Source organism: Pavona decussata, unplaced genomic scaffold (genome assembly GCF_977016875.1).
Source record: "Pavona decussata unplaced genomic scaffold, jaPavDecu1.1 SCAFFOLD_61, whole genome shotgun sequence".
NCBI classification, from domain to species: domain Eukaryota; kingdom Metazoa; phylum Cnidaria; class Anthozoa; order Scleractinia; family Agariciidae; genus Pavona; species Pavona decussata.
Genome location: NW_028145482.1, coordinates 3155924 through 3176430, shown reverse-complemented (window position 1 = coordinate 3176430; position 20507 = coordinate 3155924). Strand labels below are relative to the sequence as shown.

The 20507-nt window shown below is 37.5% G+C and overlaps 2 protein-coding genes, 1 long non-coding RNA gene and 1 pseudogene across 4 annotated transcripts in view; 2 read left to right on the top strand and 2 right to left on the bottom strand.

Moving 5' to 3' along the window:
* Positions 1–20507, bottom strand: part of LOC146479110 (uncharacterized) — a 177126-nt pseudogene that overhangs the window by 17930 nt on the left and 138689 nt on the right. The gene's annotated exons all lie outside the window — the stretch shown is intronic.
* On the bottom strand, positions 82–6817 carry LOC146479122 (delta-aminolevulinic acid dehydratase-like). Its single transcript, XM_085111425.1, has 12 exons — positions 6663–6817; positions 6333–6383; positions 5668–5764; positions 5028–5163; positions 4559–4642; positions 3634–3722; positions 3178–3233; positions 1879–1966; positions 1695–1781; positions 1174–1203; positions 904–1003; positions 82–241 (listed from the first exon to the last, which is right to left on the bottom strand). The coding sequence occupies exons 1-12, from the start codon at positions 6776–6778 to the stop codon at positions 180–182; spliced, it is 996 nt and encodes a 331-aa protein (XP_084967551.1). The 5' UTR covers positions 6779–6817; the 3' UTR covers positions 82–179.
* Positions 7036–10885, top strand: LOC146479121 (ubiquitin-like protein 5). Its single transcript, XM_085111432.1, has 5 exons — positions 7036–7171; positions 7451–7521; positions 7914–7997; positions 9622–9659; positions 10272–10885. The coding sequence occupies exons 2-5, from the start codon at positions 7466–7468 to the stop codon at positions 10313–10315; spliced, it is 222 nt and encodes a 73-aa protein (XP_084967558.1). The 5' UTR covers positions 7036–7171; positions 7451–7465; the 3' UTR covers positions 10316–10885.
* On the top strand, positions 12994–18913 carry LOC146479120 (uncharacterized). Its single transcript, XR_014865022.1, has 3 exons — positions 12994–13063; positions 13316–13446; positions 18764–18913. It is a non-coding gene; the product is annotated as an uncharacterized LOC146479120 (long non-coding RNA).

Below are 20507 nucleotides of genomic sequence, written 5' to 3'. Positions count from 1 at the left end.
CATTTCTTGTCATAGAAGTCCCCAATGTAGCTTGCAAAAGTAGACGCCTTTTCTGGCTTTCTGACCATCACACTGCATTCACTCAGTTGATTTCTACATAAATGGTACTGAAGAATCTTGCATTCCAAAGCTTCCATGTCCATTATGTTGGTCTGAGTCGGACACTGTGTGGTAGAACTTCAATTTTCTTTTAGCCAATCCAATAATTGTGGAACAAAGTAGGTAATGATTATATCTGCACCTAAAAATAGCAATGACAAAATATTTAATTCAGGTGTTCTTTTCGCAACTGCTTAAGTTACGTACTAACGGCGAGGATCTTTCTTCTATTTGATCTTTCATATATAAGTTCCGGTATAAAAGGGGCCTGGCCTGGCCATTCTCACTTTCAGTTGTCAATCGACCACCAGAGTGTAGGCAACTGACAAACAACATGCATCTTTTTCTTCGGCTTTAACCGATACAATTGGCTTAGTTTTCAGAATAACCCTCGCAAAACAAATGAGAACTCGATATCTTATATTGCTGTGGTGATATTATAAAATTTTGAGGCATATTTTCAAGAGGACACTTGAGTCAACAACTTTCCACGACTGAACAGTGTCTTAATTTCCATCTCACGCCCACAAAGGTGTGAAATGAATGAGGGACTTGCCCTTTTATAGCAGAACTTCTTGTTGAAACTTTTAATTTGCCTGCTGCTATCCAGTCCGTTTGATATATTACCTGACAGATTGTAAAGTGGACAGTGGTCATTTAGTACATTATAATTATTAATTCACTCAAGTTGATAATGTAGTGTAGAGTCTTCAGTGGAATAATATTGTTTCAGTTTTGTCAGCTAAGATATTTTAAGAATCCCATGAGTAATTCAGCAACTAAAATAACCAATCATTGATATACCTGCTCTTCTCATCGCTGTTAGACATTCCAACACTATCATCTTTAAATCAAAAGCTCCAGCTTTGCTTCCATGGTACAGCATGGCAAACTCGCCTGAAACCTGTCACAAGGGAATAATTGGCATATAATATGAACATGACACAAGATTTCATCCTTGTTTGGAACTAAAACAATCAACATGATGCAAAGTTAACTTCATATGAAATTGTAAATTCATGTGACATAATCATCACTTGATTGAAACAAGCACACAAAAAAATATTTACAAACCTGGTAGATTGCAAGTGGCAAATCAGGAAACTAAAAAGAGGATGGAATTATACATGAAAAGAAAATTACCGGTATTACTTATTGCTGGTATTTATTCTAAAAGGAATATACATCTTGAAACATCCATTGCGACTTGAGCAACCTTGTCCAGTGGAAATTATAACTTTTACACTAAAATAAATCTGTTTAGATTAATTCCTTTATTCATCAGCTTCATTCCAATAATGCTTTCTTAATAATTTTCTTTAAATATCATCATCACTTGACATGATTCAAGGGGGAAGGGCTGAGAGGTAAACTTCACTATAAGGAACTCATTTAAAATACCAGATTTTCCTTACTTTTGAGACCCACTTTCTTGAACATGCTGGCTTATCATGCTCCCTATAAAACCTCATGCTGACTGATAACCCCTTCTTTAAAAAATTTATACATCCCGTATTCATATGTTAGCTCACTGATAAGTGTGAAATTAAAGTATATCAAGTATGATCAATTGCCAAATGACATTGAAGACCTACCTTATCCTTGGTCTGCTGTACAATATCAAGGTATGCCATTCCAGGTTTGACCATGACCATGTCTGCACCTTCCTTAACATCACGTTCCTACGCAAACCAGACATAACCTTACTTAGTTAAAGTTAATGGGGTTTCAATCACAATTTGGACTGCTGTGATCATGAATAAGACTACTGGACCTTACCACAGCTCTTGCCGCAAGACCCTTAGCCCCAGGCGGCAACTGATAACATCTTCTGTCACCAAAGGCTGGTGCACTTTTAGCTGCATCTCTGGAAATGGAGCAATTTTAAATTCATCAGCTACAGCTACAAGACCCATCTTAGGATACAACCCACACTTTACAGTACCCCATGAATGAGACATTTGAGGTATGCGATGGAGAGGAGGGAGATTTGGAATTTTTGATGAGTTTGTGTTACCTGTAAGAGCTAAAAATTATGACTCTAGCCCAAATATATGATTATGCTTGTGCTTTTAAACAAGAATACAGGATCTTAAAGTAATGTTTAAAACACAAGCAGCAGTGTTTTATCGGGATTTAAAAACACAAGGCTCAGCCGAGTGGTTTTAGACTGGATAAAACATGTGCTGCAAGTTTTTTGAACGGCTTCAAAATTCCTGGAAAAGCGTGTGTCAAGAGAGTTAATAACATAGATGCTTTTGTGAACATTGGAAATTAGCATACAAGATATTAAGCATTAAACACCGCATACTAATAAGGAGGAGGTTTTATCGGGTTTTCAAACAACTGCACTTGATGTTTTATCGATCATTTGAAAGGTCAATGGGCTAATGAATTATTGTTTTGTAATTAAAACGTGTAGCCCTTCTAGATGGCATGGTTCATAAATTAATAAATTTATTTAAACCAGGAGCACATATTTCTTTTGGTACTATAATACAGTGGAACCTCCATTTAACAAACCTCTATTTAACGAAGTCCTCGATATAACGAACGATATTGTATGTCCTGGCCAAAGTTACAGTAAAATGTATGGAATAGAACCTCAATATAACGAATTCTTCGATATAACGAACATAATCCGGAAGACCAAACGTAAAATCTACCTCGATATAACGAATTACAATGTCAACACGCGACAGAAGATAAACGCTAAACAGATCAACACTCTGAAAGTGTATTTTTTTTGTAAACAAAAGCTGCACGTCTGCCCAAAAGTGAAAATAATTGCTACTGAAAGCCACCATGCTTAATGAATTGCATCTCAAAGTGCGGCACTTCTGGGTGACGAAAATTGCCTTGAATTGCATGACAGAAGTCACCTGTGTTGAAAATCAATCATTAACTATGACCTCGATATAACGAATATTTTGGTCGTTTCCCCTAAACTTCGTTATATCAAGGTTCTTGATATAACGAACCCAGCGACTTCGTTGAATGGAGGTTCCACTGTAATAATATTATTTATTGTTAGTGGCTATTCACATTCTAACAATCCTGCTTTATTTTACAACTTACCTGAAAGGACCATAAAAACTTGAGGCAAACTTTGCACTGTAGCTCATCACTGCAACCTAACAAAAGGTTTCATGTCAGCTTTACGTTTCATTGACCTTCCTTGGGAGCCCAAGGGCTTGGTACAAGATGGGTGTAAGTGAAACTAACTAAAAGTGATTTTGAATGATCAATTGATGACTGAGTGCGCTAGAAAGTGGAGTCTATAGTAACTGATAACAATGAGACATTCTCTGTCAGTAGCATCTGATCAACTCTATGTGTTAGTAAGAATAATGTTTACTTTCCCTGAAGGCACATTGAAACACAAAAACTTCAGATTTACTTCTTCTATCACTTTCACAGAATACAATACACTGTCAATAACATTGTACAATGGCCTGTGAAAACAACTGAGGCAAACAGAAAGTAACTGAAGCCACATCATTAACTTGTAATGAGATTATCACTGCAGCACACCTTTCCTCCAAAACCATTCTTGTGTAGAAGGTCCTTAATGGCTGCTACCCTGTTATCCATCATGTCTGATGGAGCTATGACATGGCAACCTAAACAAAAAATTACTAATTATAATGACTTCAACGAGGGCCGAGCTGTGAAGTGGCAATTCCTGTAACTGTTCCATGTGTTCTGGAATATTTTCATAATCAACTGAAGGATTAGTACAGCAATACAAGGAGAGCACAAGACGATCCCTCAGAATTAACGGAACAGTTGTAGAAGACTCCCAGTAATCCTAAGCTGCTTTACACAGCCAGACAAAGAACATCAGACAAATATAACAAAGAAGCTTCAATGTACTACATAAACAGGTAATCAACGTAGTGATGTGAAATATTCCGCTATAACATGTAAAAAGTGTTAATTGTTAATTATTATTAATATTGAACTACAGTTGACTCCTGATAACTTTAACCTTCAAGGAAATTGAAAACGGTTCGAGTGATCGGGAGTTCGAGTTATCATGGGTAAAATCATATAGAAAATGACCTGAAAGGAAAGTTTTTGAGTTAGTGAGGGTTCGAGTTATCGGGAGTCAACTGTAGGATATTAAACCTGATTTAATTATATCAGGAATGTCTACTCTTGCATGCAGTACATACAAAGGAGAAAGATAATGACACAAGAGGACTAGGTGATCGACATCCTCTGAGGCCGAGGGGAAGATAGCAATGCTAGGAGGAAATCAAAACATGTAAGTTTACAAGAAAAAATTTGCTTGTTCATTCTTGTAAACTTACCGGTTTTGACTTCCTCCTGACACAACTATGACTGTCCCTGGGTCTCTGAGGATGGGTGATTGAGTGAAATATTGTGCTTTCAAAATCTTTTGGAGGTATGAATTAGGTTTCAGGATAACAAATGTATGACTCAGTTTTCATACCTGCTTTAGCATAAGCCACAGATACCTCAGCCAGTCTTTTAATACTTTCTGTATTATTGAGAGAACCATCTTTGTTAAGAATACCTGATAACACAACAAAATTATAGTCTGTGATATATTCAGTGATGACAATATTTATTCCTAAACAACATCTAAATTCATGTTCAGCAGCTGGTTCATCTATTTTTGATTTTCTTCTTATAAAAGATAACAAGAAATTCCAGTGACTAACTGTAATTGTGTTTAGGTAGACTTTCTCAAAGTCAGTTTGTGTAGAGACCAGTCACGAGGAACACTTACTCACCTCCCAACTCTGTCACTCATTGCTCTTCTTTTTTCAATAAGAAGTTGACTTGTGACAAGTCTAGTGTTTAGGCTGCTTTCTGCCATTATGTTGTGCCAGGTATTTGGTTAAGTGAATCAGATTTGTTTGTAATACTAACATTAATAATTATTACTGTAAACATACCACAATGGCCATGACTTGTGTAAGCACAAAGGCAAACGTCACAACAGATCAGTAACTCAGGGTACAAGGAACGCAGCTTCTTTGTTGCTAAGATTACAGGTGATACTTCACTGCCTGCACTTTGACCATTGTCACTCTAAAGCAAAAAGAGAATACTAAATTTAATTTGAGACCAAAGCACCTGACAACACATGCACCATTGATAATGGATGATAGGCCTGGTTTATGCATATGTTTCCAAATGCATGCAGCCTCCCTGTATAGCCTCCCACGCAGTCACTTTTGGGGGACTTGTATTACCTCCTCCCCAGGAGGTAATACAAGTCCCATAAAAACAACTGCGTGGGAGGCTACCTTCCTGTAATGCAATTAGTACATAATTTTTATGATGTGATGTACATATGAATCACAAACAAAGGAGTTCATTTAAACTTTAAACTTGCCTTTACAAGACAAATTGTTCATTTGCTTACGAGTACTTGAACAGTTATAAGTTATTTACTGTTCCAGGTAAACATAACAGATTAGGGGTAAGCAAAAGACAATGGAAAATATAACACTGGTACAAAAACTCTACATGTAAAAGAACCTTACCAGGGATCAACAAGGAGCAACCGAAATTCTGCAAATATTAATTTACCTTCTCCAGTTTTGTTGGAACTCCAAACAATAACACTGACTTGAGTCCCTTCTCCACCAAGGGTGAAACTATCCTCTCTATGTTGTTAACACCCATTCTTGAAATTAAAAGAACACAACTTTCAAAATCTAAAGACTTTATAATATAAAAAAAAAGTGGTGCAAAATGCAGTAATTTCATCAGAATTTGGAAAAATGAGAACCCTCATGTTTCAGGCTTTAGAGTTTGGGGTATCTGTAATTACCCTGAAAAAACATCACATTATCCTTTTGAATATGATTCAATATAGAAAAACGTAGGGCGGGTTGCACAATCATGGAGAATTATCTCTTGGATCTGAATGTGTCAATAATTTAATATAGTTCTTTATATGTACTCCATTGCCTGATTAGCTTTGCTAATGGCAATTATGCTAATTAAAAAAAAAAAAGATGTGTTTATTAGGCTTGATTACCAGCTGCTGTTCAGGGAAACCTGTCTGGAAGTTGGTCGGAGTTCCCAGGTATTTTAAAGGGTAAGGGTTTGCTGAGTACCCTCCCCTCCCCCCCCCAAACACCACCACCAAGGGATGGCTGGGGGACACGAGTTTCTGTTGGTGCACTTCCTGTTACCTGATGATAACTGAATCTCTTAATTTTCATAATTATAAACACTTAAAATTTTACCTGTGCTGTCCGGGAAGGCTTGATATTGCTTCAAAGGCATCATCTTCATCTCTACAAAGACAGCAAGTTTCAATGTCACCTTGTTACATTCAAAGGTAATTGCTCGCGCGCAGCTTACCAGCTACAGATGACCATACGATTAATATGTTGTTTTGCCATGTACTTTTGTCTTTAATACTTTGGATAATTCAGACTGTTAAATGTCTGGGTGTGTTACACACCCCCTTCTCCGCCCCTCAGGTTTGCCAAAACGGACGTCCCAGTGTTGTTTTAGTACGTCCTCTGTGCCTTTATTTTGGTAACTTATGGTAACGGTCTCATTACACTTACGAAATGAAGAGAGGGTATATTAAGTTCTTGCTTGTGATTTCTGTGTTCGTGCTTTGCCAGCTCCTTGTAGCGGGATGGTTGAAACCACTATGCAAACTTGCTCCGAACGACGCCATTTTGGATTCAAGGTTGCGCCTCAGTGTAATAATTCAGCGGACATAGCTGGGAAGAACATCGTCACGTAAACACGAACCAAATGTCGCAAGGAGAGCGGAAAAGATCTTTCCAGGGGATCTTTCAGTATTAAAGTGTCTCAACGCTTTGAATATTATATAGTATCCCTTGAGAAATATTATCTAAGTACTGAAACACTTCATTTTTGACCAAAATTGCTGTTGATGATGACAGATATTTCCAAGTCAGTCCCACATGCAATATGGGGACATTCTATGAACTATTACATAGAAGCCTTCCTGAATCACGGATCTGTTTGACTTTTCGTTTGAGACTGTTGCAAATTTGCTTGGGGAAACCTTGCCCACGAAAGTCTTTCCTGAGTTGAGAAGAAGGTAGAAAAATATTTTACGTATAGTTTTTCGGTAAATCGTGTGTCCTTGTCAGGACAAAGTGCCATATATGTGAATACAACTTAACAGGACAAGATTTACAATCTACTACACTTCGTATAGTTTCGTAAAAAATTGAATATTTTTTAGTGATCTTCTTCTTTAACGACTAAGAACTCTCCACATCAGTGATCAGTATATGATAGTTAAGAGTCTTCCCATATGTTTAAATTCTTTATAATCTAGCAACAAATGTCATTGCCGTGTTGAATTTGTTGATAGGTTCGTAATTCAAGGATGATTGAAGTCACGTGCAATGATCGACTTGGGAAGAAAGTACGGGTTAAGTGCAAGTATCCTTTTAAATACACGACCAGCATGCATGCAACCTTCAATATGCATTTGTGATTAGGAAAAGTGAACTACCTGGATACTTGATAATCTATGAAAACTTCCACAAAAGAAAGTATGATATTGTTTCTCTCATTTTAGATCGGTATGTATAATTTCAACTTTTTATATAAAATAATATGCTCACACCACTTCAAAACACATAAATTAAGCCACAGAATCCAAGGAAAAAGTTTTTTTGATGTTGTGCATCAACCCTTAAATGTGACCTTACAGTTGTTGTTGTTTTTGTTATTATTTTGCATTTTGCAAAATTGAAGGTGTGTGTTGTTACCACTATAGTATGTAGAGTTACTGCTACTTGTGTGTTCAGATTCTTTGACTTCTTGATTAGCCCTGATGATACGGTTGGAGATTTGAAGAAACTTATTGCAGCACAAACTGGAACTAAGTGGGACAGAATAGTATTGAAAAAATGGTAGGTCAGCACTTCTTGTCCAGGATTGTTAGTTCTTTTCTATTAATTTTGATCCTTCACAGTGTTTGTTTACCCACTGATTTTATGGTTGTTAAGTCTTATTTATAATCAGTTGTACCTAAATGTTTCCATTATTCTTAAAGGGGCAGTGTCACCTATTTGTGATGTTACTTTGAATGGCCAAAAGATTTTGTATCAACGGAATTGTTAAAATAATGGTTCAGTTTTGTTAACAGTAACCCTACTACTACACAGAAATTACTGTTAGTTATCTTTGGCCGCAGATGGCCAAGACTGAAATGGATTGAAACTTGAAAAAATTGGCCAATTTTTCAACTTCTTTCAGCATATTTGGACAAATCACTAAAATACTGATTATAGTTTGTTCTTCTCAGGAAAAATCACTTAACCCTTTAACCCCTAACAGTGATCGGCATCAAGTTTCTCCTTGTAATATCAGTGCTTATTCAACCTCTGAGGTCATGAGAATTAAGAACATGATCACTCAAGCTGAATTTTCTTGATATTCTTATAACTTCTCCCCAGTACGTTTATATGAAAAGTATAGAGACAAGATAGGAGAATTTGTTCTTTGATATCAGGGGTTAAAGGGTTAAATAATATTTTATCCTCGGCACTCTAAGAGCAATTTGATGTTAGTGAAAAGGTACCTTGTCAAATTTTGACCAAGCCACCATTGTCGACAAGGCGCATGATTACCACAAGTGACTTTTCCTTGAGGCCTGGCATTCTCTGCGAGACCGAAATGCGGGCAATGAGCATATTGATGTTCTGGGAATTTATAGCTCACTCACGTGATTTGTTCTCTCGCACGGTGATCGTTCGTTACGCGTTGTGATTGTAGCACGCGCATACGGTGAACCGTTAGATAAGCGTTTGCTTATTTGTCATTTTTTAAACTGACGAACGCTGAAGATTTTCGGCCGAAACGTCTTGTTAAGTTTATAAATGTTTGGTTTTCAACATTTTACAAGTCAGTGTCATGCACATTTTAGATTACATTATACCTTACAACAACAACAACAATTTATTTGCAGATTTGGATGATATAAAGGGCTTGTCCCGCAAATAGCCACAAAGCTAGTCGAGACGGGACAAGACAAAAAAAAAATTACAGCAAAGTACAAACATTCTGGAAAAACGGAAAACTTAACTTTACACAATAACGCAGATTTAGATAAGGCTGTATCTTGTCAAATATTTGAGTAGTTTCGATTAAAACACTGAGAAATCTCTGTGATAGTGACCCTTTAACTGAAGGGCTCAGTGCATAGCTGTCCCACAGTGCATTTTAGATCACTTTTTGTTGTTTTAGCTCGGATTCACCGAAATTTTTGCACTTTGCCTTGAATTACTTCAGGAAATGTCGCCCCAATGTTTTATCCATTACTTTACACTTCGCGTGCAATAAAAACCCTGATTATGGGCAAGATTTTTGTTTCCATCATAAAACGAAACGCAAAGCAGCAGATAAAATGGTGGAGCAATGCTTCCTGAAGGAATTGAAGGCCGCATGCAAAAAATCCGATGAATCTGAGCTAAATGCATCATAGCTTAGTTTGAACACCGAGCCCTTCAATTCCTTTACTTTGCTTTCTTTTAGGTACACCATATTTAAAGATCACATAACACTTGCAGATTGTATCCTTTAACAAGATGCAAATGCCATAATTTCTATATTTTGATAAGCTTTTATTTCAGAGCATTAGTTACAATTGTCCTCCTTCTTGGTTTCTTCTTGGACAGTTAGAATAACCTGTCTGGTCTTTCTACAATCAAAACAAATGTTACCATTAGTTGAGGTTTGAATCCTAAAGTTGGTATTATAACATAAGGGTAGCCCAATACCTGACTGTCCAGTTTTTCAAATCAATCCAACACAAACCATGTGATATTTAGTGACATTTGGTCGGTTTGATGTTTGATTTGTATTCTGAATGATGTTATCACTCAAGGTGTTTTTGGCGCCATTACAGCATCTAAGACGCCACATGAAGTATGGGTGTCACAAAAGCCAAGACTCCTAAGATCTAAAACCCCTGGAAAGCTATGACCTCTTGAAAACTGGTTCAGGGTTCAGCTTTCAGGTTTTTCTATTTCCAAGTTTTCGATAGTTCAAGTTAGTTATGCCGCATATCAAAACAATCCTGCTGCGTACATGAATTCTATTAATTGAAAAAGTCTATTTATCTCTATATATTTTAACTTCAAAAATATTTGTTTTTCGAGTTTATTCCTTGACTTACCACTCAGATGAAATTCATGATGGAATGAACTTGGAGCTTTACTATAATTAAACTGCCACACCACAGAGAAGTGCCAGTCATATGTTTCACATTTTGAGTCCCCACCTATGATCACTCACTGGCTTTTGTACAGAGGTTCTTCTGCATTTTAAGGGAGCATTGCTGGTACTAATTCAAGAAGAAACAGTCAGAGGCGAAGAGTAGTTTAATGTCTTTATAGCTCAAATGCTGAAATAATTCAACCAGGTATTACATTAAAGCATGAAACTTGTGAAGGCATATTGTTACTACTGCAAAAGAATGTACAAATTTGGAGAGTTTCTTGTTGGTGGCATCGGAACATCACATAGACAGTAGTCTGTCTTGTGTGTCCAGGGGACAGCAGTCCTAAAAAGGATTGTTGTTAGTCACAATGCCATCAATAACAGTAATTTTCAGGATTATTCTCCCTTGGACAATGACACTAGACAGATCATTTAAACTTCTGACTTCTCAAAATTTGCTATCTCAAATAAGCCAAGTTGTAAACATAATTACTTGATTTTTAAGCAGTATGACTCCTGAAAAATACATTATATATTCCTCAGATTGTTGTTATAAAATATGCTGTGTTCTGTACAAGCAAGTTGTGTGGTCATTTTATCTATTATTTTTCTATTCTGAGCATGGTCCAAATATTCTGTAACCTCCTTGTTGCCTGCTAGACTAGATTTCCAGCAGTGCTAAGGGATTAGTGACCCAGTGTTCAATGTTAACTAGAGCCCAGGATTGGTGGAGTGGTGAAAATCAAGTCTCACTTGGTGACCAAGCATTCTAGCTTCATTTGATCTAGACCACACACTTTCCTGAACCATTCAAGTATTTTATAAGATGTACATTAGGAAAATAACACATCCTTGTGAGCAACCTTGGTTTGTGTAGTTGCCCACATATTGTCCTTGCTCTTTTCTTAGACTAGTCTTTCTAAAAGCCCTTTCCAGTATTTTCCTGCTTCACTCTTTATGTAATGTTGGTGATGTTAGTCTCTCGTTGTCATTACTTTGTCACTCACTTTCACATCTTTGTCACTTAAAGAAATTGACTTGTGACAAGTCAACGCTTTGCTATACAAACCAACCAATGCTATTACAACATACTGGTTCTAGTAATACCCATCTTTTACATTATTTTGTTTCTTTTTTGGAAGAGTTACTCACCCAGCACATTCAGGCATTTTATTTTGCTTGGTTATGAAATCATATGTAATGGCATTTTTCTTCCATATCATGCAGTTGCTTTACATTGGGCATCATGGTATGATTATTAGTTTCAGACATGTTGGCGATGCCTTTATTGCTTGGTTGAAAACTATGCCAAGTGGAAATGTAGGCACAAAAACCAAATAATTTGCTCCAAGTAAGTTGTGTTTTGGCATACAGATTGATTATCATGTAGCAGTCATACTTCTGTATCTATTTATATTTAAAATATTGAAAAAGGTAGGCAAATTTCTCATGAAAAGTTAAAAATGACTCAACTATGTTTCTGATATGATAAAATGAGTCTGTTTGGCAAATTAGAGCTAATTTGGAGCAAATACTGGTAGTTGGTTTTTGTAGCCAAACTGGTGACCCCCTCTGCAGGTCCCCAGTTGTTCAAAAAGCGGATAACAGCACAGCAATCAAATTGTGCATACATTTTTAGACTTGAACCCAATTAAGGCATCTCCTCAGGAAACCAGAGAATGAATTGCCAACAGGTACAGCCTTTTCCACCCTAAACATGGCAAATGTAAGCTTGGTCACCCAAAGCTGATGTTTCATCAGTACATTGCCAGCATAATCAGCCAGGCATATCCAGCAAAGCCAGAAGAGACTCGAAGGATGGTACAAGACTGGAAGGCCTGGAGAAAGCTCGTGACCAACTGCAGTGCAGTTGGCTGATCATGATGACCCAATTATGCTTGCTGTTTGTGTATAAAGCAGGGGTAAATAAATATAGTACTAAGTAGTGCATGTATAAATAAATGTATTGCACTATGTGGGAATCTTTCCTGGATAGGCCCCATTTTTTCAATCCAGTGGATAAATTGGTATCCAGTTGCTAAAATGTACTCCAACCAATGCATTTTATCTGCTGGATAGCGACTTATCTGCTAGATAAATTTATCCACTCTTTGGAAAACTGGGACCTGATTAATTAAATATATTAGTGGGTAATTTGTTGCACCACACTTTACAGCCATTTTAATATACGTTGGAGCCTGGGTGTGGGGTAAAACATGGTCTCAAAACTGATTATGTACTTCTTGTTTCCACTCCAACAGGTTTTAGTAATTTAACTTAGATACTGTCATTTCTGGTTTTGTTGATTTAACTTATGTCCTACTAGCAGGTTATCATGCTATATTTTTGTTTCGCTTGCATGTGCTAGTGCTTTTCACTTCACAGGTAGCCCAAGCTTCTGTCACAAGAGTGTGGTGGTTCGATGACTTGTGGTATTGGGTTACAGGTAGCGGTTGGTATGGGGAATAAAATACTGCCGATATCTGAACTTTAAATAACGCTAAATTTTAACTGTCATTCAATAAAATGAACAAAAGTGACTCATATCTGGTGTATTCTTATGCGTCAGGGACTCGGGTGGTTACTGCACCGTTTTGCGCCTTCTTGGTTAACCTGTGTTCATTCTCGTTTCCAGAGCCCTCGCGCTTCAATCTGTGCTGGCTCTTGCGCGCGCGATGCACCAATGCAAATGTGTCAAATATCGACGGAGAAAGCTGCGGAAGATTGGCCTGAATTGCTTGTACTCCGACTCAAGGTTTGTGTCTTGACTTTCATTAGGAAGTTTTTGTTACTGCCAGGTACTCTCATAGCTATTTCACACTGGTGCTTTTACATGGAGAGAAACACTCACTGACGCTACGAAGACCGCGCGTACGCGTGGAGCATGGAGAATGAAATTGTTGTCCCATAGGTCTACCTTTACTTCTGTTCATATTCGGTTCATTTCCTATGAAATCGCTCCAGCACGTTGTTTATCCATTATGGAGTGTGAATATGTTTGTTTCAGAAGCTTCACGATCATTTTAGTCTTGATTCGCCCACTCGGTGTTACTGTCGGCGTGGGTTCAACGCTGCACATAACACACGTTGGTGGAACGACGTGTCGATACTGGGACAGCCCACTGCGAAACCCAACACGTAAGTATTCAACCTAATTAATATCGTGTTTGTTAAAGTAGCGGTTAAACCAGCTTTTTCAGGGGTAGACCTTTAAAAGTGGCTAGGTCCTGCCCGCTGCTCGGCAGGTTACAGGTCACCGTCACAACTACTGGTTAGTGTGATAATTGTAAGCTTACCTTTTTTCTGCACGTTGACAACGCGAAGAAAATTTCCGTTACACTAAATTAACGCGAATGCTTCAAAAGTTAGGCTTACATGCATTAAATTAACGCGAATTTTTCGATAAACATCTTGCTTTATTTACTGCGATTTTCATAATTCTGCAAACTCTCACTTTACATTTCTGAATGCCAAAACTGCGTTTTGGCTTCCGTCAATAAAACGTTCCAAGACAAGTGCACGGATGTTTCTAAGTTTTTTTTAAAGCCGAAAATTTGGTTTTGAAGCCTAACTAGACCTTATCAATATCAATTCAAAAGATAGTGACTCTGAAGAGCCAATAGAGGAGTCACAAACTAATAAGGTTTTGTAATGAATTAAAGGTGCTTTAAAATAACAATGTTGTAAAATAGCGTGCATTAAATTTACATCGATATTAATTAGGATACATTAAATTAATGCGAATTTTATAAAATCGCGTTAATAAAGTGCATTGGTATTTTCCTACAATAAGGTATATAAACATGCTAAACATGGTCATCTAGCCCTAAACTCCTAACTAACAAGATGCCCTTAATTGGCATTACACGGAATGGTTAACCCTTTCACCACCGATGGCCGGTTTTCCGGCCAAGACTAAAATAGGCTGTCCCGCCGATGGCCGGTTTTCAGACAGAAAGTTGATTAATCAATCATTACTCTTAGCTTTTGATTTTCCTGAAATAAATATGACCATTGTTAAGAAACAAATTTGATTATCAGTAAATTTTGCAATTTCCCAACTTCTTGGACTCAAATATAGTTCAGGATAAATAAATAAATAAATAAATAAATAAATAAATAAATAACTTTAATAGTAACATCCTCGTGAGGTTTTTCAGGAACTATTTACAAACTATTTCCAATTTATAAAAGCAAAAATGACAATAAAAACTCGAAATCACAATTTATGCTGGTATTTTACTAAAATTTAAAGCTTATGAAGGAAATGTCTGCCTCAATAGTGTGTCTTTCAGGGTGCGTTTGAAAGATGCCAATGAGGCACTTTGCCTAAGTTCATTATGCAAGTTATTCCATATGTAGGCCCCTCTATAGGAAAATGTGCGCTGGCCTATAGCCGTTCTGTATAGCGGAATCTGCGGAATCTCCTTCATGGGCAAAAATTGAGATAAAGAAAACCTGTCGTTTTTCGATGATTTTCTCAAAATATGCTGGTGTCCTGGGCACTTTACTCCTCAGACACCCGGTGGTGAAAGGGTTAATGTAGCCCCATTTATTCCCCACGATATGTTTCACAGATATTTAAAAACTATCCTCCCTTCTAATAAGATTAAATTTAGAAATACAGTTTTTTCGCTTCTCAACTGTATCCTCCCTTTGCAATTGAAATGATTGAATGGTTTTATTCAGAGAGACTGCGTGGTATTCTATCGTTGTGTTACTGGGAATCATCCCGGGAATAACTCTGCAATAACGTCATGACCCCGCTGAACTGGTCTGGCTTCCTTCGCTTTGAATTAATCGATCTGTTTGTAAAAGTGTAGTTTCTTCGCTGTGAACTCTCCCAATTTCCACCGTTTCAACTTTTGAGTACTACCTAGAAGTTATTATTTTGATTTACCACTCGAAAAACGTTTGTTTTCTTTCTGAAAACGGCAGATCAGAGTCTTAAATTCAGACATGTGGCCACCATTGAACGAAAACAACTTTTCCAAATGATGATTTGCTTTGACGTCACACAAGTAGAGATGGGTGGGTCCCCTCCCTCGTGATGTACGCGCCCATAATGGATTTTGATTGGGCCGCTTTTGTTCAAGACAATCAAAACAATAGATCCCTTCTGGGAGAGGGTAGAATTTAATCAAGGTTTAATGAATAAATCAAATAATGATTTGACGTCACACAGGAAGGGATGAGTGGGTCCCCTCTCACGTGATATGTGCCCGAATAATAGATTTTGATTGGCCTGCTTTTGTTGAAGACAATCAGAACAATACATCCCTACTAGGGGAGGACATATCTTAATGCATACATTAATTTGTCGATTTGTGACTACGACGAAGAAAAAAAAAAGATACCTGAGCGAAACCTAGACACGGCCTGCCCTGCAGGCATTCCGTGTAATTAATATCGTCTTTGTTAAAGTAGCGTTTAAACCAGCTTTTTCAGGGGTAGACCTTTAAAAGTGGCTAGGTCCTGCCCACTGCTCGGCAGGTTTCTTTATTTTACAGGTTACAGGTTACAACTACTGGTCAGTGTGGTAATTGTAAGCTTACCTTTTTTCTGCACGTTGACAACACGAAGAAAATTTACGTTACACTAAATTAACGCGAATTTTTCAAAAGTTATGTTTACATGCATTAAATTAGTGATTAAGGACGGTGCCTACTAATACCGCAGTATTTTTGTCTGATTTATGACTATGCGGGAAAAACAGATCTTAGAAAGGGCTATTGGAATCCAAAAAGAAAATTGGGGGTAACCATGCATTTTTCAGAGATAACTAGCAATAATGTCTCTAAAAAGCGCTAAAATATAAAGCAATGTATGGGATTTTTCCTAAATTGAAGCTTAATTATCTCTGAAAAATGGGCAATTCCAGAAAATATCCATACCCAACCACGGACGGCTTCCATGTTTTAACCCCCCCTTGCCTTCGGAAATTCCAAAATGCGTTACCTCCCCATGCCCTCAGAATTCCATAATCGTGAACCCCCCCTCCCCTTCAGAATTTCCGGTTTTTCTGGGAAGTACATTTTCGATTTTAGCAACGCCTATATGAACAAACGAACATGAGTTTATGCCTCCTCAGGGCTGCGATCTAGCGGCGCTAGGCGACAAGCTTTACTCTTCAGCAACAAGAAAAACCTACCGCTAGTGGCCAGGCCGTGAAATGTTCTTTTCAAGTCCGAATTTACGGCAGTTTTACTCCTCTTTGTTTTCTTGTGCCATTCAACTCCTTTAGGAAAAGTAGGAAACTAGAACAACGCATTGGATGAAAACAAAAATTATTTCTTTTCACCCCTTGTTTTATACCCGCACAAAATCCATGCTTCAGTCGGCTTCAGTTTCTGAACCGAAAATTCAATTAAATAAAATTGTATCTGTGATTCCAGGCGCTATCAAGAGAAAACTTGTGGTTTCAATTACCACATTACGAATACCTAGTATTAACTATTTCAAACGCTTTTAGCGAGGAAGAAGAAAATTACCGATTGTCAACTACATTGAAAACAACTTTATGCAAATTTATCAGTGATATGTGATGCGCGTCTTGAATGTTCGATTCCACGTGCCCGAGTCCCTCACGAGTAAACATACATCGTTGCTGTTTTGTAATTATCTACTTTATTTACAAAATGTTACTGAAAAAAGTAGCAGTCATTAACCCTCATACAAGAGCAGCCTTCCAATCGATCGACTCTTACGCTGGAGCACGTGGACAAGATTGCGGCTTTTTCGCGGAATGTAACACGATCGCTTCTGAAATATCTTCGCTGCGCAAGCAGTACGCTGTGCAAGATTATACTTGATTGTACTTGAATCTTTCGAATGAAAACTTCGGAAAAAGCATTTCCTTTTTTAAAAACCTACAACGTCTACGGTAAAATTCGGCAAGGAACCGGGGAAACTTCAACGTGGCCGCTCGCTTGCCTTTGAGCAGACTTTGTTTACATCTTTGGCGTAGCGTTACAAATTTGCATAAATATTATCGAAATCATCGAATCTCAAAAGGCGATGTCACGTTTTCTTCATTTCAAATCGTAACCGTGTCTTCCTCTCAAAGATGACTACCTGTCCACTTAACCCAGTAATAAACTGTGAAGGAAGCGATATTAAAGGATTGCACCTTTTTCGGCCGCTGTTTCACAAGCTGAGAATGGAAACACGCGCGATCGCTACCAGTACGCTGCACATAATTATGCTTGATTGTACTTTAATCTTTCGAATCAAAACTTCGAAAACAGCATTTCCTTGATTAAAAAACGAGCAAAGGCCCCCCCATGCCCTCAGAATTCCATAATCGTGAACCCCCCCCCCCTCCCCTTCGGAATTCCATAATCGTGAACCCCCCCTCCCCTTCGGAAATCCTAAAAGCCGTCCGTGGTATGGTATGGATATTTTCTGGAATCGCCCAATGCATGGTTACCCCCAATTTTCTTATGAGATACCAAAAGCATTTGCTAAGTTCTGCTTTCTCTGTATAGTTTTAAACCGCACAAAACTATTCCTGTATTAGTAGGCACCACCCATAGGAAACCCGAGTTACTCGAGATGCGCAGAACGTAGGCGCAGTAACAGTAGTAGACACCATCCTTAACGCGAATTTTTCGATAAGCATCTTGCTTTATTTACTGCGATTTTCATAATTCTGCAAACTCGCACTTTACATTTCTGAATGCCAAACTGAGTTTTGGCTTCCATCAATAAAAGGTTCCAAGACAAGTGCACGGATGTTTCTAAGTTTTTTTTAAAGCCGAAAATTTGGTTTTGAAGCCTAACTAGACCTTATCAATATCAATTCAAAAGATAGTGACTCTGAAGAGCCAATAGAGGAGTCACAAACTAATAAGGTTTTGTAATGAAATAAAGGTGCTTTAAAATAACAATGTTGTAAAATAGCGTGCGTTAAATTTACATAGATATTAATTAGGATAGATTAAATTAATACGAATTTTGTAAAATCGCGTTAATAAAGGTGCCCTCAGCTTTTCTTTTCATCACTTTCATTGTCCTTATTTCCATACAGTGATAACTTTCTCACATTATTTTTGCTCCATGTGTTGGAAAAGGTTTCAGAGTATTTTCCTAGTGCAGATAATGGTATTTGAACATAACAGGGGTTGGCAACATGCAATTTGGCGTCGGAAATGGGAAGTTAAACAGCGACTTTTGTTATCATATAAGTTCGGAAGTATTACAGCTCGGCTCCTGCAGTTCTCGGCCCAGTTGTTCAAAGCCCGATTAAGCTTATCCTGGATTAACGTGAACTTTGATTCAGATTTAATTACTAACTAAAAAAGATTTTATCCTCAGTTTTGACTTACACTTTTCTTTATCATTAGCATAAAATAAATTAGTTTTTAAACATTTTTAACAAGAGAGATGAAACCTCGGTTAATTTTCGCAATGTACATGTAGGTCTCTGACTGTATTTCCCCTTGATTAATTTCAGAGAGCACTCTTGTGACATTGCCATACCCACTGGTCTGATTGGTTCTCTTTCTGTGGCATCTACTTATCTTACTGATCTGTTAGTACTCTTGGATGCCATCGATGCCATATTGGTTTGAGAAGGATGGACTGAGTGACAAGTGGAGCTGACTTCAAGCCAAGTATACTACTGGTAGTTACCAGATTCCCTCAATATCTCAGGTACTTCCAGATTTGCTGGGTTAACATTACTGTAAAAGTTTTATCAGTGAAGAAAGCTGTGAATGAAATAATGGTCCATCATTCGTAGTTTTATACTCCTAAAAAGACAGAACTATTCTCAATTGTGCTAGCTTTGCTAATTTGAAAAAATCGTGAAAATCATGCTCTCATTGCCATGTTATGCTAAAAGAAAGTGCTTACACAAGAAACAAATGCCTACTAATTAGGATTAGTTTACAAGTCAAACTGAAAGTAAAGTAATCTGATTCACATTTTATTGCTTCCCCGGTTGAAAGCTGTTAGTATTCTCAGGGGTTTGTATAATATTTAAAGAGTTGTGGTCTATGAAGTGTGAATGCCGCCAAAATTTATACTTGGTATTTAGCTATTGGACATATAGTTCTGTTATTTAGCGTTATGTTATTTTTTTGATGTGCAATTTATTTTGGTGTTTTGACCTAGTAAAATGTAGTTTGGCATTACATTCAGTAACAAGTTTTTGACACAATTATTTATTTCCCGCCAAAATGTAAATGTTTTAAGTTATGCCACGAGTCCAACAAGATAGCGGATGAACAGGAAATGATAAGACATCTTCTTGGTAGTTAACTTAGTGGTATCATTAGCGAATTGACTTCAGAAACGCTTAATTTGATTGAAACGACAGCTTACAGTGTCATGTTGATTGGCTGTGTCACACAACAGCAAGGTTCCTTGATACTAGAATTATTAATGCCAGAATAGTTTGCTGCTTAAGGAAACCTGGTGAATTTTTGTGCAGATCATGGAGTGAAAGCCTGTGCACTCTGTGCCAAGCACAACAAACATTTACTGGTGCAAGAGGAAGACCAGTATTTGATATGGCCAATGAACAGATGAAATTTCTTACAGAGAAAAGGTTCACTGCTATGGAAATGGCTCAACTGTTTGGTGTCAGCAAACATACAGTTGAAAGGTTTTTAAGCCCTGATATAAAAAAAATGCATATTTTCCTTCCTGTTCACTATACATTTTGTATGGAACTAGTAAGGAGAATTTGTCTCAATATCACAACATCTTAGTCTTGGTGGTCACTTTCTTTATTCTCATCACTAAAATGCTAAACAAGTGGTGATAATATAGAGACAAATTTTGTGTTTTTTTTTTTTTTTTCAGTGTTAGGGCTTAAAGGGTTATGCCCGGTACAAGAATGCATATTGGTTTAAACTCATTGTAAAAAAAAAATGAATTCACCCTTTACAGTGTAAACAATGCAATCGAACAAGTTGTGCAAAGCATGTTGTGAGCACATGACGAAAATCAGAGCTTTTCCATGGAGATGGTGTGACCATGTGCTAATTCTGGAAGACATTCGAAGCCATTCAAAGCAATCGTCGACAAGCGTTGAGCAATCAAAGATATTCTGAACAAACAAAACTAAAATTGGGGAATGTTGGGTTGCACTCACTCACTCACTCACTCACTCAACATGATGACATCGTGGCTTTCGCCTCTATAGGAGGCAATGGCCCAAAAATTCGTTTTTGTGGCCTAGTCCTGTTGCA